The 22,065-nt window shown below is 39.3% G+C and overlaps 2 protein-coding genes across 3 annotated transcripts in view; one reads left to right on the top strand and one right to left on the bottom strand.

Annotated features, from left to right (window-relative positions):
* The window catches only part of serinc4 (serine incorporator 4), a 28,414-nt gene extending 12,418 nt beyond the window's left edge, over nucleotides 1-15,996 (top strand). For both annotated transcript variants that reach the window (XM_046032338.1, XM_046032337.1), the window contains exons 2-11: nucleotides 469-636; nucleotides 1,692-1,870; nucleotides 3,422-3,501; nucleotides 3,881-3,974; nucleotides 6,773-6,984; nucleotides 7,677-7,772; nucleotides 11,748-11,874; nucleotides 12,043-12,155; nucleotides 12,965-13,118; nucleotides 13,587-15,996. In XM_046032338.1, the coding sequence (XP_045888294.1) occupies nucleotides 469-636; nucleotides 1,692-1,870; nucleotides 3,422-3,501; nucleotides 3,881-3,974; nucleotides 6,773-6,984; nucleotides 7,677-7,772; nucleotides 11,748-11,874; nucleotides 12,043-12,155; nucleotides 12,965-13,118; nucleotides 13,587-13,794 (1,431 nt within the window). In that variant the 3' untranslated portion in view covers nucleotides 13,795-15,996. The remainder of the gene's footprint in view (nucleotides 1-468; nucleotides 637-1,691; nucleotides 1,871-3,421; nucleotides 3,502-3,880; nucleotides 3,975-6,772; nucleotides 6,985-7,676; nucleotides 7,773-11,747; nucleotides 11,875-12,042; nucleotides 12,156-12,964; nucleotides 13,119-13,586) is intronic.
* adamtsl5 (ADAMTS like 5) overlaps nucleotides 15,055-22,065 on the bottom strand; it is a 32,505-nt gene continuing 25,494 nt past the window's right edge. Inside the window, exons 11-13 of the mRNA XM_046032336.1 lie at nucleotides 18,905-19,036; nucleotides 18,133-18,204; nucleotides 15,055-17,733 (exon numbers count right to left, since the gene is read on the bottom strand). Of these exons, the coding sequence (XP_045888292.1) occupies nucleotides 17,399-17,733; nucleotides 18,133-18,204; nucleotides 18,905-19,036 (539 nt within the window). The 3' untranslated portion in view covers nucleotides 15,055-17,398. The remainder of the gene's footprint in view (nucleotides 17,734-18,132; nucleotides 18,205-18,904; nucleotides 19,037-22,065) is intronic.

The raw sequence follows: 22,065 nt of genomic DNA, 5'->3' as shown, positions 1-22,065 counted from the left end.
GTTTTAGAAGCACCTCCCTAAGACACTTTATGTTGGGTTTTCCTTTTATTTGTCACCATTTATGGTATCATATTATAAATTGACCTCTGTCACTACATCTTACCTCATACATCACATGGGATTGTTAGATGACTAACTTTCTGCAACAGGCAATACACTTTTTTGCATGCATGTGTCCATTGTATTAAATCCAACAACATTTCAGAACTTGTTAACATAGATCCGTGTTGTTAAATGTCATCTTTGCGTGTCCAGTGTAAAATTGATGGTCAACCTCATAGTCTCAAGCACTGAAAGTAAAGTTTTGCTCCTTTTTTTCCCAAGAAAAATGTATCGATTTGCCTCATGGATGAACATATCAGACCTCCACCCTTTACCCTCTTCTGTCAAGGATGTGTTTCCTTTTAGGTTGTTAGACTGTGTGTTGTGTTTGTGTGGATGCTGAACTGCCTTCGTCCTCCTCCTCAGTTATGCTGTTGCTGTGGACCGGCTCCCTGCTCCCTCTGCTGTGCCTTCTGTCCTCCAGTCAAGTCCTCCACCAGCACGCGGGTCATGTACACCCTCTTCCACATCATGAGCTGCGCCGTCTCCTGCCTCATGCTGTCCCGCACCGTCTCAGAGCTCGTCAGGGAAAATGTGAGTTCTGGATCTTATGCTCCATGACATGTTTGTAAATTGGTAAAACAAACATGACCACAAATGAAAAAAAAATCAACTGAAATATAACCATAACAACCATTAATCTCCTCTTGCGCAACTGGCAACTGAACAAGAGACCTGTGTAATCATTCGTTGCAAAGATCCTGACACAGATAACTCAAACACAACTGGAGTAAGCAGGAAACTGGTCATGAAATTGGTCATGAGGCCCTAAAGTTGAAATCTGCCATCCTTATAGACCCCAAACCTATTAAGTCACTAATGTGGCGTCCTTGTGATATCTGCGGTTCGTGTGTGGAAAGTAGCTGAATAAATTTACTCAAGTGATGTGCTTATTTACAAAATTTATTTATGCATTTATGTTTTTCTATGTTATGGAACTTTATGCTTCTACTCCTCTACATCTCAGAGGCAAATGTTTTACTTTTTACTCCACTACATTTATTTGACAGATGTAGTTATTAGTGACTTTACAGATTAGTAATACAGAATATAATTAATTATGATGCATTATTATGGACTAAACAGCAGGGCAGTATATACATTTGTTAAAATTAGCTACACCTTTACCAGCTGCAACTTTAAAGTGATGAACATAATAATGCATAAATAATTATTATTTTAATGATACATTTTGAAATGCTGCATAATGATTACTAGTATTTTTAGTAGTAAAAATTCAAATGCAGGACTTTTACTTGTAAGAGAGTACACTGTGGTATTGCTACTTAAGTTCTGAGTACTTCTCCGACCACAGCCGAGGACCTTTTTTCAAACCCCGCTCTCTGCCATGTTACATTACATTACATGTATTCATTTAGCTGACGCTTTTGTCCAAAGTAACTTACAATTGCTGTACAAAGATTAGGATAACTCATAAAAAATCAGTTTGATCAAATGTTACCAAAACACGTAAGCAGCTTCTGAAATCTTCCCCCAGATTAAGAGACACACACACACACACACACATAGATGCAGTGATAAAATACAGTGTGTATGTATGTGTGTGTGTGTGTGTGTGTGTGTTTCAGGTGCCTTTCTTCAACATGGTGTGTGACCAGGCGCATGGCGGAGGCCACTGTGAGATGCTGGTGGGCTACTCAGCGGTCTACAGAGTCTGCTTTGGCACTTCCTGTTTCTACCTGATGATGGCGATCTTCCTCATAGACGTGAAGTCCAGTCAGGACTTTAGAGCGCTCATACACAACGGGTCAGTGCTGCAGAGTTTACCTCACCGAACATGTTCCTCCTGAACTAAGACAGTATTTTTTTCTAATGCCCTTCGAATTTTGGTGAACATCAAACTCGTGGAGATTGTGGATGTAGTTCATATTCAGACAGCCAACACTAGACACATTATTCTGTTTCAGACAAAACAGTTCATGAATGCACTGTTCATTTTTTAGAAAATTAAATCGTATCAAATTTTTTATTGATCCTGCTGTCAAACTGGACAAAAAGAAAGACATGAAGGGCTGAATACATCACCTCCTTCCAGCCTCTTTGGAAACTTGGAATTCCCACAATCCGCAATCAAGCACAAAACTGGAGGAAACTTTCCACACATTAATCCTGACACACATTCACTCAATCTTCCTGCCCTATAACAATCTTAATGACGTTTGAAGCTTGTAATGGGAAACGGGGAAAAATAAAGATACATTTTCTCTAAATGTATGATTAGGTTACAAAGATCATTATGTAATTTCCCTGAATCTGATTATTTAGAAAGGACCTGATTCCACCGAGAGATGTTTCCACACCTCTCTAGAACTACACACATCTTTAAATACTGTAAGCGGTCATTGTTTCCACCCTTTGCTCACCTACCTGCTGGTCTATTTAAAGCTCTTTGTTGTCACACTTTCCATTGCAGTGCAGTAGATTACAGTACTGACGTAGCGCAGATTAGGATTTGACAGACTGGATTGATGGTCCTCTGGTATAAATCTACTCACAGAGTCTTAAATGTGCGCATGGGGAAAGGTTTCAGGGTCTTTGGCAAAGGTTACAGCTCTTAATGAAGTGTAGGGGGGTCAAGTAATGACCCAGTGCCCTGCTGAAACCATGTCCACCTTAAGGCCAGATAGAATCACATTAACATAGAGGTGGACATGGACAGTTTGTCAGGAGATTGAGGCTAAATTTACTTTTACACAAGGGCTGTTGTTATGTGCAAACTTGATCACTCCGTAAATGGGATTATAGAGATTTATTATTAATTTTGATCAAAATCAGTCACGTTGCAATACACAAAGCTCAGTAAAACATTTTATCATTGATTAATCTGCCAAATTTTTATTTACATTTGTTGTTGTTTGACATGTTAAATTAAGTGATATTTTCTGTTTCTTTGCTGATTGACTAATTGACTAATCATTTTAGCACTTCTCAAAAGAAAAGTCTGTTCTCCTTAGTTCTGTTTTGGCAAAAATTGCCATTTTGAAAATATAATATTTTCATCCTACAGCACAAGGAAAGAGGTTAGTTAAAGGTAAATAATACATAATTTGGGCTAAAACATGCAAATGAACTTGTACAATGCTTTAATGATAAAAATGTGCAATTGTTTTGATTTAAATTATTTGTTACCCACAGAGTTATGTGTGCGGAAGGAACAAGCAAAACAAAATAATTAAAGAAAAACTTCTAAGTTAATGTGAATTACAAAAACAGATAATGCCAGTTTAAGTTTTACTCTTGAGGTTTAAAATTCTGTTTTTTATGTGTTTGAGTTGTCTCTCCTTGTGTTGACCGACAGCTTCTGGTTCCTGAAGTTCATCACCCTGCTCGGGATGTGCACGGCTGCCTTCTTCATCCCAACAGAGTCCTTCCTGCATGGTGAGAAGTTTCCTGTCAGTCTGCAGGGATTCATCTGAAAATGAATTCATACTGAGAATGAATCTGACATTGACAATGGTGTTAGTTGAACTCCTTCTGAATCCTGCTAGAGGGCAGCAGAGACCAGCTCATGATAACACTCCTCAGGTTGACTCACTCCTGTGAATAACTGGACCATAAATGCCTGAAGCTTGATTTCACTTTGTCTGGGAACAATAAATCTGATGGTGATACATGCCTGATATCAGCACTGAGTTGTGATTTACAACTTGCTCTCTTTATTTCTTTCTCTCTGTTTGCCTCTCCCCCTCTCACTTCCCTGAAATAAATCAAACTATATGGATCATGGTTCTTCTTTTTCTCTTCCTCTCTCCCTCAGCTTGGCATTATGTTGGTGTGGTGGGAGGATTTGCCTTCATCCTCATCCAACTCATCCTCATCACAGCTTTTGCACACACCTGGAACAAGAACTGGTGAGACAGAGGGTCTTATACTTAAAATATTTTATCACTGTGTACATACGTTTAAATTGTGATATGAATCATGACACAGGACATTTCCTTAAAACTGTAATTGTAAAATTGTAATTTTAAAATGCTGTTTGTCCTGGTTTTGGTCTCAGCTCCACAGTTTCAATTAAAGGAAATCTTACAGCATACAATGATATTTTAGACATTAGTGTTAGTGCCAGCTGTTTGTGTTTGTGTGTGCCCGATTCCAAAGTGTCCAAGTTCACACAGCCAGGTCCACAAAGAAATAGTTTTCTCAGTTTTGCAGCCATCTAGTGGAAAGTCTGGAACCAAAAAAGTGGAGTCTGTCATAGCAGTAGATTAATACTCTCATTTTTGGAATGAGATGTTTAATACTCACAAATGGGATTAATGTTTAGGTGTCCACGTATTTTTGGCCAATTGATGTAAGAATCCTGTAAATCAAATCCAATGATTTTAACATTGTGTTACGGGGTTAGAAAATTAACCTACTTCTTAGACTAAATTAACTATTGGAGTTGGAGCATAGGGGCGATGAACCGTAGCGTCTCCAGTTTGTATCTGGCACGGGAGCTTTGTTGCTGTACCCCAGCTGTCTGCCTCCCATAACCCTTCCTGTGCTGTTTTTACTGTACGCTGTCATATAAAGGCAAACAATGCCAAACATAATTCAAAATAATTAAACAGAGTTGTTTCACTGCTTGCGAAAAGTTGACATTTTTGGTTCTTATATGACAGTGATAATATAATATTTAAGGTCCCACCCAGCTTCTTATAAATACATATTTACCATATACAGACTCAAACCTGGTTCACATCTGGTGATGACTCATCTTCTGTCCAGCAGAGCTGTGTAAATCAGACTGACTTCAGCAACATCTGTCCCGTTCATCCCAAAATCTGGAACTTTGTTTCTGTTTAAGACCGGAGCACAAGGAGCACCGAGGTGCCGATGGTCCCTGGCACTGAAGATGCAATTGTTTTTGGAGAAATTATTATTAATTCTACTTTAGTTGATACAAAAATCAGTAAAGTTCTGCCGTGATTGGGCTTTGGCATGGCCGAGGGTCTTTACAGCGCCCCTGACGCACTTTATGGTTGAGATAAAGGTGCTTTGATATTCATGAGATTTGGTGGGATGCTTGCTCTCATCATAAAAAACATATTTCACTTCTTTGAAGAGAGTTTGCCCAACAGGAAGTCAACAATTGTGGATTGCATGTGTTAATTTGAACACATGTGTAAGGCCTTTAGGATGCTTAAAAACTCACGAAAGTGCACCCATAGTCGGACTGGTAAATATTTCTTTTAGCCTTCAGACACATTTTTGATGCCTTTGGTTTACTCAAAAACCCAAAGAAATTGGCACACACCTACAGCATTGCAAGAATATTCAGCTATTCGGCTCTGTAGCGCCAAAAACTCACAAATTTACTAGAAATAATTCTTTCAGATGTCCTTATTAAAGACTCTGTAGTCTATAAAAAAGCAGGGTGTGCATCAAAGCTACTTTCACCAACCAATGTCATTAGATACTTCCTTCTGTTCAAAGACTAAAAGCATACAAATTGGGGATGAAATGCAGACATTTATGAATGACTGAAGATGAATGAATGAAGATGTGTCCCATGCTTTTCAGTGGCTTTGTTGCAGTCCCTCACATCTGCCCAACTGTCTGAAAGCCCCAGCTCTTCTTTAAGTCTCCAGTGGCTGTTTTTTTCTCATAAATTTACCTCTTTAATCACGGAAATTCTGAGATTTTTCTCTGAATATTATCCCCCTCCCCAACTCTTTCATTTTTTTCTTTTTTATGGCTCTAATTCACTATTGTATGTGATAGCCAGCTTGTCCCAGATGTTATTTATAATGTCCAGATTTTGCTGTTTTGCGGTCAGTCTCTGTCAGCCACCTCTGAACTCTGCTGTGACATGGAAGAGTTGTGGCTACAACAACTAAGAGGATTTATTAATTCTGGAGCATTTCCAAGGCAGACGCACAAAAATCCTCTTATTTCCTTCACAGTGACAGGGAAGATATAGGGAGGCGGAAATGTCACCAAGAAAGCAAATGTAAAAATAAAAATGTCACAAGCAGCAGTGAATTATTTCTCCTAACCATACGTGCATCATAATCCAGCTGCATTTATCTCATTATCTCTCATCAACTCAAATTCAGTGCTGTCTTTTAGCAGCTTTTTAGTGTCTGTGTCATTGTCAGTGAGAAAAATAACAACACTGGTCTTTGTGCAGTTGCACTTATAATATTTTATAATTTCTTTAGTTGATACAAGATTAAAGCCTGGTGGATTTTAAAATGTCTGACTTTGAAGACTCCCAGTGCCCCCTATCCCAGGGACTCAGCATCGCATAGACTGCACCAATTTACATTTTAATTTCATAATTTCTCTACAAACACAAACTTCTGCCATCAGAATAGTTTGAAAGATGCTTTAACGTTGCCTTTAAGAAGCAATTAGGCGCACATGAATTGTCATTCTGGAATGAAGCACTATTAAAGCATCCAACAAGGTGCCTGATGTTTTTCATTCAACCAAGTGCAATAATAACTGAGAAAACAATGAGAATTCCCCAAGAATTTTAAAAAAATCCTAAATTTATGGCAACATTTATTAAATTTTATCACATGCTTTTGTGAAATCAAACTTTCTAAAACTTCAGGTGTGTTTCTCTGTGACACATGCAGCACCCAAGCAGAAAGAACATCTTTGCAGAATGGATGTGAAGCTGAAACCTTTTCTCTGTCCTCTGTGTTGCTCTCAGGTTGACCGGAGCAGCAGAGAACAAGCGTTGGTATCTGGCCGTGATGTGTGCCACCCTCTTCTTCTACACTATCGCCACCATGGCCTTCACCTTCATGTACAAGTACTACACACACCCGATCGCCTGCCACTTCAACAAGGTGCTGCTGTGGATCAACCTGGGACTCTGCGGCCTCATGTCCTTCATTGCCATCACACCGTGCGTGAAGCAGAGTGAGTTGATGAGACACTCTTGCATGTCTGTCATCGATTCTCAGCTGTGAAATAACACTTAGTCCATCTCCAGCTATGCAAACATCCCCCCGTTGAAACCAGTGCTGCTGCAGATAATAATTAGATGTAAGCTAATATTATTTCTCCCTTTAAAAACCAAATGTCGACTGCCGGCCTGCTTTGTTTGCACATGTCTGGATTTTATTATTGAAACATACTTCCACCTTTGTAAGCAACTGTAACTAAGTACATTTATTAAAGTAATGTCCTTTATAGGAGTATTTCCATTTTGGAGGAATTTATGGAATCAAATTTCCTTGACTGTAATTCAAAAGTAACCAAAGTAAACAAGTTTTTACTCCACCATGTTGACATGTGGGCTGGAGATACCTGTTACTTTGCAAATTAAGATTTTGTATTAATACACAGTACATCACTGTTGTTGATTCATCTTGTATCTGCAAATGTAGACTTATCAGGAAATGCAAAAAAATTAAAACAAGAAAAATCTGCCTTGTTTCAGCTTGATAATGCAATTCATTTTAAACATTTTGTAAATTTGGCATTCAGAGTTCATTCTTGAAATTGGAGATACAGACGTTAAGAAAACAATCTCACCACCAGGTCCAGAGGTTGGAAGTTTTACAGGATGTACTCTGACCCTGACTTTCTCCCTCTCTCCGTCTCTGCAGAGCAGCCCCGGTCAGGGCTCCTTCAAGCCTCCATCATCAGCTGTTACGTCATGTACCTCACTTTCTCTGCGCTGTCCAGCCGCCCGCCAGAGAAAGGTATGCTAACTAACCAGATCCAGTGCAGAAGCACAATGGCGGATCTCTGGAGCTCCCCTAAGACAGTGAACACTGTGTCTCTGTCCACAGTTAACACTGACACAGAAACATCTAAAATTAACACACTTTTCAAGGTTATTTTCTGTATGTTGATTAATATAGAAACATATAGTACAGGAAATGAAAGGATGCAACTTGCATTTGCATCAAAATCCTTATATGGACAATGGGTCATTGGGACCACTGTGCGTGTTATGTGAAAGAGGCTGCTCATTTTAACATTTTTCAGCTCATTGTTTTGGTTTTATAGCCTGGTACTTTAAAGTTTTGGTTTACTTGTCATCATTTCCAGACTTAGAAGGCAGTGGAAAAGCTCTAAAACCACTGTACATTACCTGCACAGAGCCAAAAAGATATAAAGTTAGCAACTACCTAGTACTAGCTATATTTGTATTATTTGTTTTGATACAGCAAATGTTTCCTGGAACGGCAAAATGGAAATAGGAACAAAATTGATACTAAAAAGACTTTTACTGCATAACTCATATTAGCTTCTGCTTAACGTTTTGCATTTTTGCACAAGCTGAGGATCAACATCCATCTGTACCTGATCATCTTGTCCTGCTTAGACTTAACACTGAAGAGCCCCACCGCCACACACAGTCATATGGTAAACATAATGTGCCTTTACCTTCCTCATAATGACTCACCTGTTGGCTCCAAGTAAGACAAAGAGCCTCCACATGACTGAGACATTAGTGCAGAGGCTTGTCAGAGGCCCCTGTCTTATCCAGGGTTTACATCTTAATGGTACACAAATATAGACGTACACACAACGATAATCTGGGATGAGATGTGCTCTGACACGCTGCCTGCTGGGTTGGTGGCCTGTGGTGAGAGCAGACTGGAGGATATTTGTTTCACATTCCTCATGGATCCATTGACAACATAATAACACAGGAATACTGGCAGCATCATTACGTACTGTGTTGTCACACAGCTCGTCCTGTTGAACAGATAGAATGCACGTTGTTTAGATCTGTCAGTAATGAATTATCCATCGGTCGGTTTTATACAGCTGAGGAAAGGTTGAATAACATCAGAGGTTAAAGAAAAAACACACAACACAGTTGATAGATGTTTACAGTGTTCCTCGTGGTGTATTGTTATTCTTGCTGATACTTGGCCGAACTTAGATTTTGTTGGCATGGGCGGATATTTCCACCTGCTACAATAGCTGATTGATTCATCAGGTGTTGGTATCTGTCTTAGATTTAAAGAGGAAGGGCTATACTTTCTGTCAAATATTGCAATGTTCAACAATCATAAAGCAGAGAAGAGGTAAAGCGACAAATTTAGTTGCAGAAAATGGACATCATACATGTAATGTAGCCACAGCACAGTCAGTAAACCCCCCTTTATGATATATATATATATATATATATATCTCACTTGAGAAGTGTCTGTGGACATTTTGATTTGTTCCTGCCAAACTATTGCTGTTGGAATTGTAAATGCTGTGTATTAAAGCTAACTAAAGTTGCTAAAGTTACAGACTTTTCAGATCCACCTTACAAGCCTACAAGGGCCCACTTAGTGCTGGAGTGTGGAGTCTTCCTTTCCTCTCCGGCACTATTGCATCTTGAACGTTTCAGCAACTTCTCCTGATTTCCTTTGTATTTAACATGCTGTTGTCCTTAAGGCTTTCTGTGTGTGTGAGTGTACAGTATGACTGTGTACAGTAGGTGTGTGTAAGAGTCCCGGGGCAGTGCTGGTACTGTAGTAACTTGTTGAGAAAATATGCACTCCGTCTGTTACAAAAACACCTTTTCACCGCAGACTGTGAACCGCTCACAAATCCACACACAGACACAGACACACACACACACACACACACACTCTCTCTCAAACTTAACACGCTCTGCAATATTTAATTTCCACCTACTGTTGCTAAGTTTCCTTTCTCAGTTGCTTTAATTCAGGGGTTCATTACCTGTAATGGTATCATCTCCAGGGTTGTGTGTGATAGACAAAGAGATCCAACTTCGTTACTGTCTCTTTAGGTCTTTGTTTCCCTGCCCTGGTCTGTCCCCAGAAGGCTTATTCTGCTCTATGACCTCACCATGACATACACACACACAGTCAAACACAGTAATCCTTGTGTTTCTGAGAGGAAGAATTAGTCTGGAGTGCAAATTGAAAAGAGAACTCAGGACATGTTCTCTCTCCCTTAACAACTCTTGACTAGAGTGACTGTGTGTGTGTGTGTGTGTGTGTGTGTGTGTGTTTGTGTGTGTGTTTGCAATTACTAAATGGTGAACAAGATTTGAACAAGATGGAAAGTGAGGACATTTTGGCTAGTCCTCACAATTTCAGATGTTTGAAGGTTAAGACTTGGTTTTAAGGGTTGGGGTAGAATAAGGTTTAGGTTAGGGTTAAGCTAAGGGTTAGAGCAGGCATTTTTGTTGCGATTGTTAAGGTAGGGGTCCATTGCAGGCATTATGTCAGTGAGGGTCCTCACAACTACAAGTACAAGGATGTGTACAAAACTTCTCTCAGGAATCCAGCTGAAATAACCCTTTGGAGATTTGCTGGTTTTCTGTGTGAATGTGTTTGTGTGTGTGTGTGTGTTTTTGTGTGTTTGGGAGTTAGAGCCTGTGCACATACATGTGCATCTGTGAGCATACAGTACATATTCGTGGATGCTCTGTGTTCACCCTAGCGAGAGGGTGAGTCTATAGTGGAGAGTCCCACAAGGGAAAGTGCAGCTGAGACCCCTTTTACAAGAAAGAAAGGAATTTCCCAGAACACAAAACAAAGGAGAAAGAATGGAGAAAGTGACACAACATGTGACCTTTGTGGCACCTTTTTACTGTGGTGCCAGCATTAAAAAGCAAAAAAGCTGGCTATTCTTTTTATTTACTAAACTGACTACTGTTGTGAGTAAAAGTACAAAAGACTTCATTTAGATTACATACTTTGCATTTCTTGTACCAGGGGCCCCCAGGGGCCCCCAGGGGCTAGGGGTTAAGATGCTAACCATAAACCACAATGTCTCTGGTTTGAATCCAACTAAGGACCCTTGTTGCATCTCCCTCTCCCTCTTTTCCTGTCATCTCTCCACAACTGCTATAGTACACATGAAGTGAATACTTTAACATATTTTGAAGAGATATTTTTAGAGGGTTATTTTGAAATTCAGCGTGATGTTTACTGTGTATAATTTGTAGTTTAAAGGTCACATAGGTTTACATTTAAATAGGAAAAACTGGAATAGTTAAAATATCACATTTCAAATCAAACAGCTGCATTTTGATTATAAATTGTGCCATACAAATTCATCCTCAGATTTATCTTTAATTTAGCTTCTTCTTCAACTTATCAAGAACAACTGTTTCATCTCGCGCTCACCTGCACATTCACTCCGTCTTTACTTTGAGCTACTCTTTCTAGTTTGAAATGAAAATTATGTTTACATTTACAGAAGATGTGGCTCCTGCCAAATACCTGATGAACTTGAAAGTTGCTATGGGTCGCAGAACTTTCCTCTTTTAGTTTTTGCACAGAATTGTACATTTATGTATAAAACTCATGTTTTCCGTAAGGACTACATAGAGCAGTGATGCTATATGAGGTTTGTCTTGTACATTTTTAAATGTCTGTAGAAATTAAGTTGCCGTGTTCATGTATATTCACACTGGAGTTTTTTCAGAGTCAGTAAAATATGATCATATTATCATCGTATTTCTTGTTTCAGTTCAGCGATTCTGTTATACAGTAAAATAGACTGTATGTCTATTTGTGTTGTAAATTTTCTGCTGGTTTTACTTTTGAAAGCAACACTAATGTTGCACTAACTGTTGCTGAGAAAGAGACGTATAAACCAGCGACAAACTGACAGATAAACCAAAAGGGACATTTTCCCTGAACGATCCAGAGATGAAACTTAACGTGCTGTGTTCCTCTCTGTGTCAGTGGTTTATCAGGGCATGAACATGACCGTCTGTTACCCCAGTGTGGGACAAGATGACATCCAGAATGAAGGCAACGCGGTGGCCATAATTGGAGCTGCCATCATGTACTGTTGTGTCCTCTTTGCATGGTGAGTACACTCTTTATCTTTCACCACAATGAGTATGCACAGAAATGTCACATAATACATCATATAAAATCCACTTCAATCATAAATTACAGAAACATAAATTTCATGAAATGAAATAGTACAATAACAAAAACATCTCAAAAAGTAAGAATCTAATTTCCCCCCCAGCAACGAAGCTTCCTACCTGGCAGAGGTGTTCGGTCCATTTTGGATGATCAAAGTTTACCGCTATGAGTTCCAGAAAGCCACCTGCTGCTTCTGCTGCCCCGAGGAAGAGGAAGGTTGGTAATGATGCAGTTCACATTACATAATTGTTTCCTGAAAGGTGCTTTGTGTTGTGTTTTTACACCAGTAAGACATTCATTCAGTAATACTAAGATGGAAGTAAGACAAGAAGGGGCTCCAGGATCAACAAAGTTCTGCATTCAGTTGGTATTTGGTGGGACATCAGTTTGCTTTATGGCACAAAGCATGAAGCTTAGTTTCCTGGCAAGCTTAGCTTTGATTTCCATTATCGTGATGTACAAGTTTTAACTTCACATTAACTCACTTGGTTTGCAAAGACCTGTTGCTAGATCTTATCTGTCTGCAATTCAATTAAACAAGACCAGGAGAAAAGTCAGCATCAAAAGAAATCAAAAGGTTTTATCTTTGACTGGACAAACAGGGTGTCTATAATTAAATAGCATTTTTAATTTTTTTGTATATAACCAAGACACATTACAAAAAAAAATTATTTTGTTGCTGCAACCATAACATAATTTGGTGAAATAAATGAGCCAGCGTCTGGTGGCCATTAATGGAACTTCAACTTTTATGGGAGAAAAATTAAGCCTGGGTACATTTTTACATGAGAACCCTCAACATGTGTAGCAGAAGAATAGAAGTCTGTAAGTGTTCTCAACATGCATCAACATACATAGTCGCTAAAGTCAGCCATGTTTGGTTTTGATCACTCCAGTGTATACGGGCTGACCAAGTAAACTTTTTTGGTAATTTTCTAAAGTATTTGTGGTTGTAGTAGAGTTTGCTGCAGCTTGCTTTGATGAGAGAAATTCTCACTTAGCTGTAAATGTGTTTTATTTTTTAGCTGAGGAGGAATTTGTGATTGACGACGAGAACAAAGGCTGTCAGAAGGTCATTCACAACGAGACCCTGAGAGTAGCTTACAGCTACTTCTTCTTCCATTTTGTCTTTTTCTTGGCATCGCTGTACGTCATGATGACCCTCACTAACTGGTTCAGGTTAGTTCACCACAGTTACCCCAAGAATTTCCCCTCAGGGTTCAATAAAGTATTTCTGTTTCCTAGTTTCCTATTCAGTACACTTATTGTTTTCAACTAAACACAGACAGTTTCTCATTCATATTTTGTTATTTTTGTTATTCTCCCGGAGAACAATCCAATAGCAGCTCCCGCCTACACTGTGGTAAACGGGACACATAGTTTTGTTATGTTTGCCATTGTTTTGGCAATTGTTAGTTCCACTTTGTGCGATTTGGTGGCTATATGACAATAATTGTTCCATTAATATATTAAGGTTTAAATATTGGAGCATGTTATTTGAAATTCTTTTTGCACTTTTAGTTGTTCGGTTACTTTGAGCTACTGTGGGAAGGGTGTTAGTGTTTACTTCCCCTCATCCTAATAATTTTTGACCAGTTCCTGGTGTTTATTTGGAGCATGGAGTTAAACTGTGTTGTCCCCCTTCAGCTACGAGTCAGCAGTGTTGGAGACCACCTTCACCCACGGCAGCTGGTCTACCTTCTGGGTGAAGATGTCGTCCTGCTGGGCCTGTGTGATCCTCTACCTCTGGCTGCTGCTGGGCCCTCTGTGTAGCTGTCAGTCTGAATCCAGACCTCGCCGCTCACGCATCAAACGCCGCTCAGGGTCCTCCCGCCATGTCTCTGTCAGCGTCTGACACTCTCTGTGAGGGGCCAGGCAGGAGGGAGGCGGACAGGGCGCACTGTGCACAAGAGGTCAGATGACTCCGAGCCGCCCTGCGGTGCCCCACAGGAGGGGAGTTTCAGGAATGGAGGTCACAGGGGTCAGGGGTCAAAGACTCACAGTGCTGTGAGGACCAATCAGAGGACTCAGTGCCCAGTGCTCTGTTGATACTGTATATGAAGAACTGGAAAAAGTCCTGCTGTCACAGGCTGGACACCATGAAATTAAACCATAACAGGGACTTGATTCTGGTTTGGAAACACACGTACAGAATGAATTGCCAAAGGGATCAGAAAGGGTGAACTGCACTCTGTATAATGTGGAAATACAGTACAATACAGTAAGTAGGTGTAAAGATGGACACATTTATGAATTTTTACTCTTTAGTTAAGTATTATTTTACACTTGTGGCTGTATTTAGACTTATAATAGCATACCAGAGGAGAAATTCTAGATAATACGTGCTGTAGTATTGCTACAGAGGCACATGTCCCAAGAATGTTTTTTTTTTTTTTTATATAAAAGAATCTCCCCTAAAAGAGAAAGCGGTTAGTTCTCTGATCTTAGACAGGTAGTCAATGGTTTTGCTAAAATTTTTACAAATCTATACACAAATCTTTCTCACAGTTGGAAAAAGACAACTGTGTAACTTCATTTCAGTTGATTACAAGGGCCGATTGCATTACACAGTAAAAACTGAAACAACAACTATGAAAGAAATGAACATAACATTCAGGCCGATCATCCAGCCAGTTCAACTTCAAGAATCAAATCTGGTTACCTACTAGTTACAGTACAAGCCTTAAAAATGTTTTTCAACATTTTAAGAAATACACTGCGCCTGGAGGGGAATAACTCTCCGTAGAATCAAGACAACAAAGTTTTACATTTCTGTTTGTGTACAGATTAAGCAAACAAGATATAGCATGTTAATTAGTGAGCTTTAGAGGTGGGGCTTTAGTTCTGAGCAGTGCCAGGCTAACTGTATCGTTTCCAGTCTTTATGCTAAACTAAAGCTAATTGACTACCTGATATAGCCCGATTAATGTGCATATATGAGAGTGGTGTCATTCTTCTCAGCTAACTCTAGTCGAGAAAGTGAATACGTGCATATCCCAAAATGTCAAACTATTATTTAGGACTTGTAATAATGAACATATTGCTGCAGCAAATTAGCCGAAATCCCATTTTGAAATCGCCGCTGAAATTACAGTGAATGGAAGTCACGCTGTAGTTACATAGAATAATTGCATGAACTTTATTTCATTTAGTGCTAACAGTTACAAACCAGAAAATGTACATACAGAACAAATTTAATTGCATCCTTTTATATTAAATTATGAAGTTCATCTCGTATACCTGTCAATTAGGCAGCTTAAAGATTGGTTCTTATTTCCAGCCAAAGCCAAAGAAAGATTTGTTCATGTGTTAAAATAAAACCTAAAGTGTCCAGGATGCCGGGAAGAACAGATCCTCTTCCTCAGTATTTTCTCTGCATCTTTTCACAAGATTAATTTTAAATGCTTAGTGACAGAAGGTCTGACAGCGCGAGGCAGCTAAACAGAAATGTATGATGTTCTTCAAAGTTCAGCACAAGAGTTTTCTTAAATTGTGGCAAAAATACTTCGCATTTGACCTACAATCAAGAACAAGTCGCATGCTTGCTTTATGTTGCTTTACAGCACATCATTCACTTCTAAAGTCATTAATAATGGCCAGACAGGATTGATGCTTGTTTACATTTTGTTTATGTCACTCTATTTTAACCAAGAGTGCTCAAAACTAAAGCTTACTTCCAGAAGGGATAGAAGCTTTCTGTCTCATGCCTTCAGATGAAGTAGTCATGTCTGCAAAACGCTAAGGTTAACTGTGTTAAAAAATAGCCCCCCTGTTCCTCAGATGTTCACGTTTATATTTGGAAACCTGGAACTGGTTTCTACAGTGCTCCCCTTTACAGAAGGAATACTGAGCCGAGTGTCTGTGAGGACTTTTCCTACAGTTAATGAACAGAAATCTGGTTCATATATATATATATATACACACACACACACTCACACAATGTAGTGTGTCCGTTGTTGTAGATGTGAAATATTTTGTAAATACATTGTTTTCTTACAAATGCTGCTGTTTTCATGTCTGGTTTGTTAAACTGTGTGCTGTGTGATAAATTGTAAAATAGCATATTGTGAACACTTACAATCACTTTACATTAAGAAATGTGGGTCATTATCTTTTTACACTCTATGGACAAATGTGCAAAGAAATTCTTTTGGCACATGCAGATGAGGTTTGAGAGAAAATGTTATATTTCAAATGCATAACACAAGGCACAGAAGTTAACTGACTAATAAAGTAGTTTTTTTTAACATTTATAGTAAAATTAAACTTTAGTATATTTGTAGCTAATCCGTGCCACACAGTAAAATACAGTATATTTAATAATCTCTTTCACTTAAAGTAGACCTGATTTAACACACTGTAAAAAAAAAAAAATTAATACCACAAAAAAGCAACACAGACATGTGTGAAAGACGTTAAACAAGTGACACACAAGTAATGTGTTATGGTTTAAGCTTATTTTTTATACATAAATACATTGTCAAGCAATATGTTGTTACTATATCGTGAGTGAAATCTAAAAGAAAAATCCACCTCTAAATCCTGATTGCATAATCAGGGGTAAATCAATGTTTTCACTGTTAAATTCTGCTTTTCTAAGATGCCCTTCAAGAACCACAAGTACAGAACTTGTATTTAACTGCAGGACAGATAATGATGGGTGATAGGAGAGATATGTATGTTAAAATGTCATTTAAAATTGTTAAAGTTAGAATCTTCATTGCATAGTGGAGAAAGAGACGTGGGAGGAGTATCTGAAATGTTGCTGAAAATTCCCATTTTCAATGATATCCTCAATGTTCCTTAACATAGAGACACTGGAGTCTTTCGGTCTTTAGGTTTATGTAATGGCCATCAGTTATGTTATGGCAGCTCCAGAAAGATGGTCTCACTCATTAACCCAAAATTTTAGATAACTAAAACATTCGCTGCTACACCAACTCTACTGAGCTGCTGTAAATATTTGGGGCAATGAATAACCAGAAACAAGCAGGAAACAAAGTCAGAATGGTGTTCAATGGGATTTAAGTAGCTGTTTAAAGTTTTGAGGTGGATTTTCCTCATTTTATTCACACAAAAATACAATAATATAAAAACGGTGATAGCTGTGGAAAAACAGCAATAACAAAAAGGCCATTTCAGTCAGTGTTCTTCTCTTTGGTATGTGTTTAAAGGTGGGCGCAAGCATCCACCTAAAGTGCTCTATGTGGTACAGTAAGCTGGTAGTCATTTTGGTTTTGGTGGAGAGTTTCAAATGAGGCTGAAACTGTCTGTCGACTATCCAACTGTCATTTTTCTCCAGTGACGCCACTCTGGAATCCATCAGACCATCACATGGATCACATGGAGTCTGACGATGTTGCGAAGGTCCAGAACTAAAACAGTGGAAGTGAATAAAGCTTCAGTATGAGCTTCATTCTCTGACGCCCACATACTCACGCAGTGGGTGGTCTCTACACTCATCCCCTCAGTTCTCCTGGCTGTTTGGGTCCTCTGTTGCTGCAGAGTCTTTCGAGCGGTCGCAGCAGTTCGTCCTCTCTGGGTCTGTACGGCACCACGTAGCTCTCCTCCTCCATCAGGATGCGGTTTAACGTGTGCTCATAGTTAATGTGACGACGCACCATCAGTATATACTGTTTCCCCTCCTCTAGGTGGGGGCAGTCACACACATTAGGAACCCACAAGAACTCCCGGTGCTCTAGGCGGAAGCTATTCCGGTAGGTGTGGATGATCTGGACGTCATAACGCGTCTCCTCACCTCTGTACAGCTTCCCAAGGACTTTGCCCCGGAAAACTAACAGGAAACATAGTTTGATAAAAAGATTTTCATTTATATGTTAAAGTTAGCACACAAGCTATATAAAAACAGCAAAGCTACAAGATTCAATGAAATTTCTGTTTATATAGTGCCAATTCATAACATTACACTTTTCTGACAGAACAGGTCTACACTGTACGCTAATATTATTTATAGAGACCTAGCAAATTCCCACCATGAGCAAGCATTTGGTGACAATGACAAGGAAAAACTCCCTTTTACCAGGCAGAAACCTCGAACCGAACCTAGACTCAGGGTGGGCAGCCATCTGCCTCGACAGGTTGGATTGAGAGAGGGGGAGAAGGGGGAGAGAGAGAGAGAGCGAGAGGAAAGAGAACACAAAGTGGCACAATGCATACGATGGTTCAGACTCACCAAAGTCCTTCTGGCAATACTGTCTCTGCCGCTCCCTTCGACCCTTAACCCGCCGACATTTCCCACAATTCCCTGCACAATAAACCAAGCGGAAACAAGCTCATAAATGTAGTCATGACATAAGTGAGAAGATCTTAAAAATATCTTCACATAATATGCATGCTTGCTTTCTTAATAACCGCTGTGTATACACAAACGGCAACTCGCAAGCGTAAATTGGGATTTATAAAAAGAATCTTGAAGAGGAAATGTGCGTACATTTAGGCAAACTTTGACCCATGCGTCCGAACATTAGCGATGCAGATGATGAGGTTTTGAGTTGAAGCCAGATTCCATAATGATGCCCCTCACATTTAATTTCACTTTTTATCAAATAGATCAACGTTATCATAAACATTCAAACCATTATTTGTAGGCCTCTTGCACTTCAGTGACTCATAACTATTCCATAAACACCTTTCAGTTTGAAGAGATATAAGCCAAATCTAATCTTAAATCAATGTTAGGCTCAGTATTTATCCAGCACTGTCTCACCATCACATTCATTGCCCCTGGAGTGCTGAGGAGAGGGTGGGACTGTAAATGATGAAACCATCATTGGTTGTCAAGTCCAAGATTGCATCAACTAGCATTAAAGAACTTGTCTTTCTACTGAACGTGCAAAGACGAAACTTATTACTAAATGTTTATTGGGTCATGGGTAGCTGGGCTGAGTTATGGTTAGCTTTTTGGGGGATGGGGTGGGTAGAGTTGGGGAAAATGGTGAACATACTTCCAGGTGAGGGCTGAGGCAGGAGGTTTCTGTGGTTCTCCTCCCGCTCCAGGCGTGGCAGGATGGGCTGGTGAGGGCTCCTGTGGCGGTTGTGGTGGGAAGATTGGCGCGGCGGTTTCACAGGTCTTAAAACTGAAAACACACACACACTGTTGTCAACAATGGTTTATTTATACACATATCTTTTCAAAGTGAACTGTAATGAAATTAATTTGTTTAATTTAAATGAAACGATTTCAAAGCCCCTGTGTGTTGGATTTGAACATTTCTGACTTACGCCACATACCCAATGTGGTAGAACCAGGACCAGAATCAAGTAGAAGAATGCCTTCTTCAATTCCAGATGGCAAAAATGTATTTTATGTTGTGTACTGGATTTGAATGTATGGTTTAAAATGTTAGTTGCAACACTCTGGATTCAGTTAAGGGCCATGCATTAGTACCAATGAGTAACTCAGACTACCTTTTTTAAATAAACAGTAAAAGACTGAAGAAAATACTAGCACACTTCAGTTCACAATGTCGCACAACAGATCAGAGAAAACGGGAAATTCTTTGTTTGGATAAACTGGGTCTAATACAAATGAAACATCAGTAGTGTGTAAATTATGAAGCACATTTTGTAAACAAATTCGTACACTTTCAGATAATTCTAACATCATTATGTCCTGCTCACCATGAAAAAGAATGCGACTGGAAAGTTCACCTAGTTGCCCAACACAATCAATCAACACACTATTTCTGGCAACAACACGAGTCAGATTCTGTTCGCATGAATCAGCTTGAACATATTTCCAGAGAGGCTACTTAGATTTATTAAAGCATTGGATAGATTCAGACAGAAGGCACATCTCTTCGGGCTGCTTGCAGATTTCCATTTGATTGTGAGTATTTAAGGATAGAGGAGAGATTCAGCACATGTGTACTGCAGGCTTATCAGGAGAGATAATCCAGCAACATTCCTCAGCTTCAGCAACCAGGTCAGCCTGCAGATAAACCCTTTTAAATCAAATGTGACCTGAAGATTGATTATTATTTAACCCATTGTCCACCACACAGGTGTTTTGACTTAATGTGCCTGGTTGCGCCTCCTCTCAGGACTTTGTAGGCATATACAGACCGTGATTGATTGACATTTCCATCATTCTCCTTTTAGTTTGTTTGCTCTACCTGTGAGGATAATCCAGACTGAATTTTAATACTCCCTCCAATTAAAATATGTAATATCACTCATGTGCAGTCAATAAAACACACTTATCGTAATCTCAACCTTAATATTTTCCTCTTACACTGCTGTTTACTCAAAATTAAACAAAATTAAAGCGGTCATCATCTAGTAAGCCTGTGTCAGCAGAAATCCCATTAAAGGCTGTAGGGAAGCCAAACACACAAGTTACTTTCTATCTCAGCCTTTTCCCAAATTGCTGATGATAACGCATATTTGAATAGCTCCAGATATAAGATGTCCATCAGATTACTCTAAAGTCCTGTTGCATTATCTAAGTGCTCTACACAGTATCTAAGGTTCCAGTATTTTCCCGATTACCTCCTAATATTTGCCACAGTAACAAGGTTCTGGCAGAGGACTGTTTGCTACTGTGACGGTCCGTCCTTGCAAAGGAAAAGTGTGTGCATATACAACTACGATAAGCTGGTCAAAGCTAGTCAAAGTTAAATCCTAAAATCAAACTATGATGGATGTTTACAAAAGACATTTTGGGTGATAATCAAGTAAGGATAATTCTGGCTATTTATAGTGAAATTGATGTGTTCTTAGATCTTGCTGACTAAAATGTCATTCTTACTGATAAAAATGAGGGACAACACTACAAAGTTTTAAGTTGTTAAACAGAGGCATCGTTAGCTTCAGGGGTTTGATGAAACACTGAGAAACTACCGGGCTAAATGTGCATTTAAGTAATTTACCAGAAATGTATGCCTGCATGTACACTGAACAAAATTAAAAAAGCAACACTTTTGTTTTTGCCCACATTCGTCATGAGCTGAACTCAAAAGATCTAAGACTTTCTCTATGTACACAAAAGCCCTATTTCTCTCAAATATTGTTCACAAATCCGTCAAAATCTGTGTCAGTGAGCACTTCTCCTTTGCCGAGAAAGCATAAATTCAAAGGGATAATTCTAAGTTAATAAGTAATAAGTTAATATGTTAGTAAAAGTAATACGTTATTAAGTTATCTACTCATCTGAGTCAAAACTCCATTGGAGTTGGGAATGACCCAAAGGCATTGTTTAAACAGAAATTAGTGCTGCATAAAACACAGCCATCTCCTTAATTTCATTAGGCCACTCCATTAGCACCTCCAGAAGGCTCAACTTTTCTGTAACACAATACGACTTCATCTAGCAAGGTGCTGTGTTAGACAATCAAATACACTGAACAAAATTATAAACGCAACACTTTTGTTTTTGCCCACATTCATCATGAGCTGAACTCAAAAGATCTAAGACTTTCTCTATGTACACAAAAGCCCTATTTCTCTCAAATATTGTTCTATTGTTGCTGTGAGGTGGATGGATTATCTCGGCAAAGGAGAAGTGCTCACTAACACAAATTTTGACGGATTTGTGAACAAAGAATTATCCCTTTGAATTTATGCTTTTGTCTATCAATATACTTAAGTGTGATTTAATGGAGCTCGAGGAAGGACTTACACCAGTGGGGTCGAGTGGTGACAGGAGGAGCCCGGGTGGTGGTGGCGGTAAAGGTGGTTGCAGTGGCTGGTTGAACCCAGGGGAGGTAGTTGGCAGTGTGGTGAGCTTGACGCAGTGGACTCCTCCTCCCATGGTGGAGGGCGTATTGGTCCGGTGGCAACCAGTACTCATACTCGATCCCCGGGTTTCTGTCTGTCGCAAGCACCTGCACACAAGGACAGCATGGAAACATCTACACTAATCTTTTTTTCATCTACCTTCCTATTTTACCTTAAAGCGCAGCCTACAGGGTAAGCTTTGCAATTGCTTTCATCAATATTTATATAATACTTAAGTAAAATCACATTTTGGCATCAGATCAGCTCTTGGAGACGTTTTTCTTGGCTTTAAGGACACATTACCTATATTCTCTAGATGAAAAACAATCTCCACAAGATTTGGCAGCGCTGTTCTGGTGCTTTCAATCGTACGTATAGCAGGGATGTC

The sequence above is a fragment of the Micropterus dolomieu genome, linkage group LG20, assembly GCF_021292245.1.
Source record: "Micropterus dolomieu isolate WLL.071019.BEF.003 ecotype Adirondacks linkage group LG20, ASM2129224v1, whole genome shotgun sequence".
In the NCBI taxonomy this organism is placed as follows: domain Eukaryota; kingdom Metazoa; phylum Chordata; class Actinopteri; order Centrarchiformes; family Centrarchidae; genus Micropterus; species Micropterus dolomieu.
Note: the sequence above shows the minus strand (reverse complement) of the source record. Positions and strands in the feature narration are given on the sequence as shown.